General features: G+C 49.8%; 1 protein-coding gene across 1 annotated transcript; it reads right to left on the reverse strand.

The window, feature by feature from the left end:
• Positions 1–288: 288 nt before the first annotated feature.
• LOC129856773 (basic helix-loop-helix transcription factor scleraxis-like) lies at positions 289–1,043 on the reverse strand. The gene has a single exon (XM_055924489.1). The coding sequence runs from the start codon at positions 913–915 to the stop codon at positions 289–291; it is 627 nt and encodes a 208-aa protein (XP_055780464.1). The 5' UTR covers positions 916–1,043.
• Positions 1,044–2,161: the final 1,118 nt, after the last annotated feature.

Consider the following 2,161-nt stretch of genomic DNA (forward strand, 5'->3'; position numbering starts at 1 on the left):
GTAGACTATCTATAGGGGACTATCCAAATAACGTGGGACCAAAACCCAGCCTTTAGCCATGAGGGGTTCGGCCACAAGTCGCAGCCCCCAGTTATGAAATGCTCATTTTCTCAATGACAGATTTACCTGAAAGAAGAACCCAGACCTAACTCTAAAATAGTTTGTGTTTGGAAGTTGAAAGACCACTTAAAGGGACTCCATGAACGCCTAGTTTAGTTATTGTTCTCTGGGAGGATTTCAACCAATCAGACCCTTGACCCTTAGCATTCACACCATACCACTCTCCTGTCAGTCATACAGTAGCTCTGCCCCTCCAGTGGCACTCACCATTTTCCTCTGCTTGCTGAGGCAGAAAGTACAGATGTGTTTGGGCTGGTTCTCTGAGCCCCGGCCGGGCGAGGGGCTGAGACTGTGGAGGGTGTGGTGGTGGAATGGGGGTGTGGATGTGTGGCACGGCTGCCCATCCCCACACGCCTCGCCCACCAGCAGCACATTACCCAGGTGGGAGATGTAGCTGGACGCCAGCCGCAGAGTCTCGATCTTGGACAGCTTCCTGTCGGCTGGCTCGGTGGGGATGAGGGTCCTCAGGGCAGTGAAGGCCGTGTTCACGCTGTTGGTGCGGTCCCTCTCTCGAGCGTTTGCCACGTTCCGCTGCCGCACCTCCACCACCGGGGCCCCTGCCACCATCGGGGGCCCCGCCAGCCTCCCGGCAACTCCGCAGAACTTCCTCTTCCTGCTTCCCACCTTGATCTGAAACCCGTTGGAGCCGCCATTGAGACGGAAGGAGGACTTCTGTGAGTCGGAGCCCGAGCTCTCGCTGCCGCCGTTCTCCTCGTCCTCGTCCTCTGACATCATGCTTATGTCGGAGAAAAGGAAGCGGCTTGGGGGAGCCGTACGCACCATTGTAAAAGACATCAGTCCAGATCTACAAGACAGGTGGGTGACTCCTCTCTCATATAGAGACCTGTAGAAAGACCAGATCCCCCCAGTACTGTAGATCCTCTACTTAATCCTTAGACATGAGGACAAAAGAGATCAAGACACTCAGATTAAATCACTCTTTGATATCTCTCTCTCTTTCTCTGCTTCTCTCACCTCTCTCTTTCTCTGCTTCTCTCACCTCTCTCTCTCTCTCTCTCTCTCTCTCTCTCTCTCTCTCTCTCTCCCCTTCTCTCTTCCTCTTTCTGTCTCACTCTCTCTCTCTGTCTGTCTGTCTGTCTGTCTGTCTGTCTGTCTGTCTGTCTGTCTCTCTCTCTCAAGGTGGACCCCTCCTTCACTCCTGGCTGGCTGTTATATTGTGAGCGTCTCCCTCTGCCTCTACACAGATACACGTGTGATTTCTGTCTGAGTGTCTCCGTATGGCTGTCCTTTATAGGCGGTGGGAGGGCCTGCTGCTCTGCTCTACTCCCCCCTCTGCTCTATGTAGGTGGTGGGAGGGCCTGCTGCTCTGCTCTATAGAAATCTCAGAGATAGAGTTAGACTCTCTCAGTGTCTGGGCTGGACTGGGAAGATGAAAACAAATACGTGTGATAGACAGTCACTGAACGCCGGATGGTAAGGTCCACTACTTTATGGGGTCTCTCTCTCTCTCTCTCTCTCTCTCTCTCTCTCTCTCTCGCTCTCTCTCTCTCTCTATCTCTCTCTCTCTCTCTCTCTCGCTCTCTCGGCATGGGAAAAATATGCTTACATTGCCAAAGCAAGGGAAATAAATAATAAACAAAAAGAAATTAACAGTAAACATCACACTCACAAAAGTTCAAAAAGAATAAAGACATTTCAAATGTAATTTGGCATATATATACCGTGTTGTAATCATGTGCAAATAATGAAAGTACAAAAGGGAAAATAAATGAATATAGGTTGTATTTACAATGGTGTTTGTTCTTCACTGGTATCCCTTTTCTTCTCTCTCGCGTTCTTCTCTCTCTCTCTTCTCTCCTTCTCCTCCACTTCACCGTCTACACAGAGGCCTATTGATTTCATGTCAACTGTTTCACACCTCTCGTTCTCAAACAGCACAACAGTTCTGGACTATTGTCTTCATCTCTCAGTGTTCTACGGTAGGAGAAAGCACTGCCTGGACTGATTTTACTAGCGTGGCACTAACGTGAGGTTAGAGCAACACGAGACGGCTGTTGAAAGGTAATATCACAAATGTATA

The sequence above is a fragment of the Salvelinus fontinalis genome, chromosome 6 (assembly GCF_029448725.1).
Source record: "Salvelinus fontinalis isolate EN_2023a chromosome 6, ASM2944872v1, whole genome shotgun sequence".
NCBI classification, from domain to species: Eukaryota; Metazoa; Chordata; class Actinopteri; order Salmoniformes; family Salmonidae; genus Salvelinus; species Salvelinus fontinalis.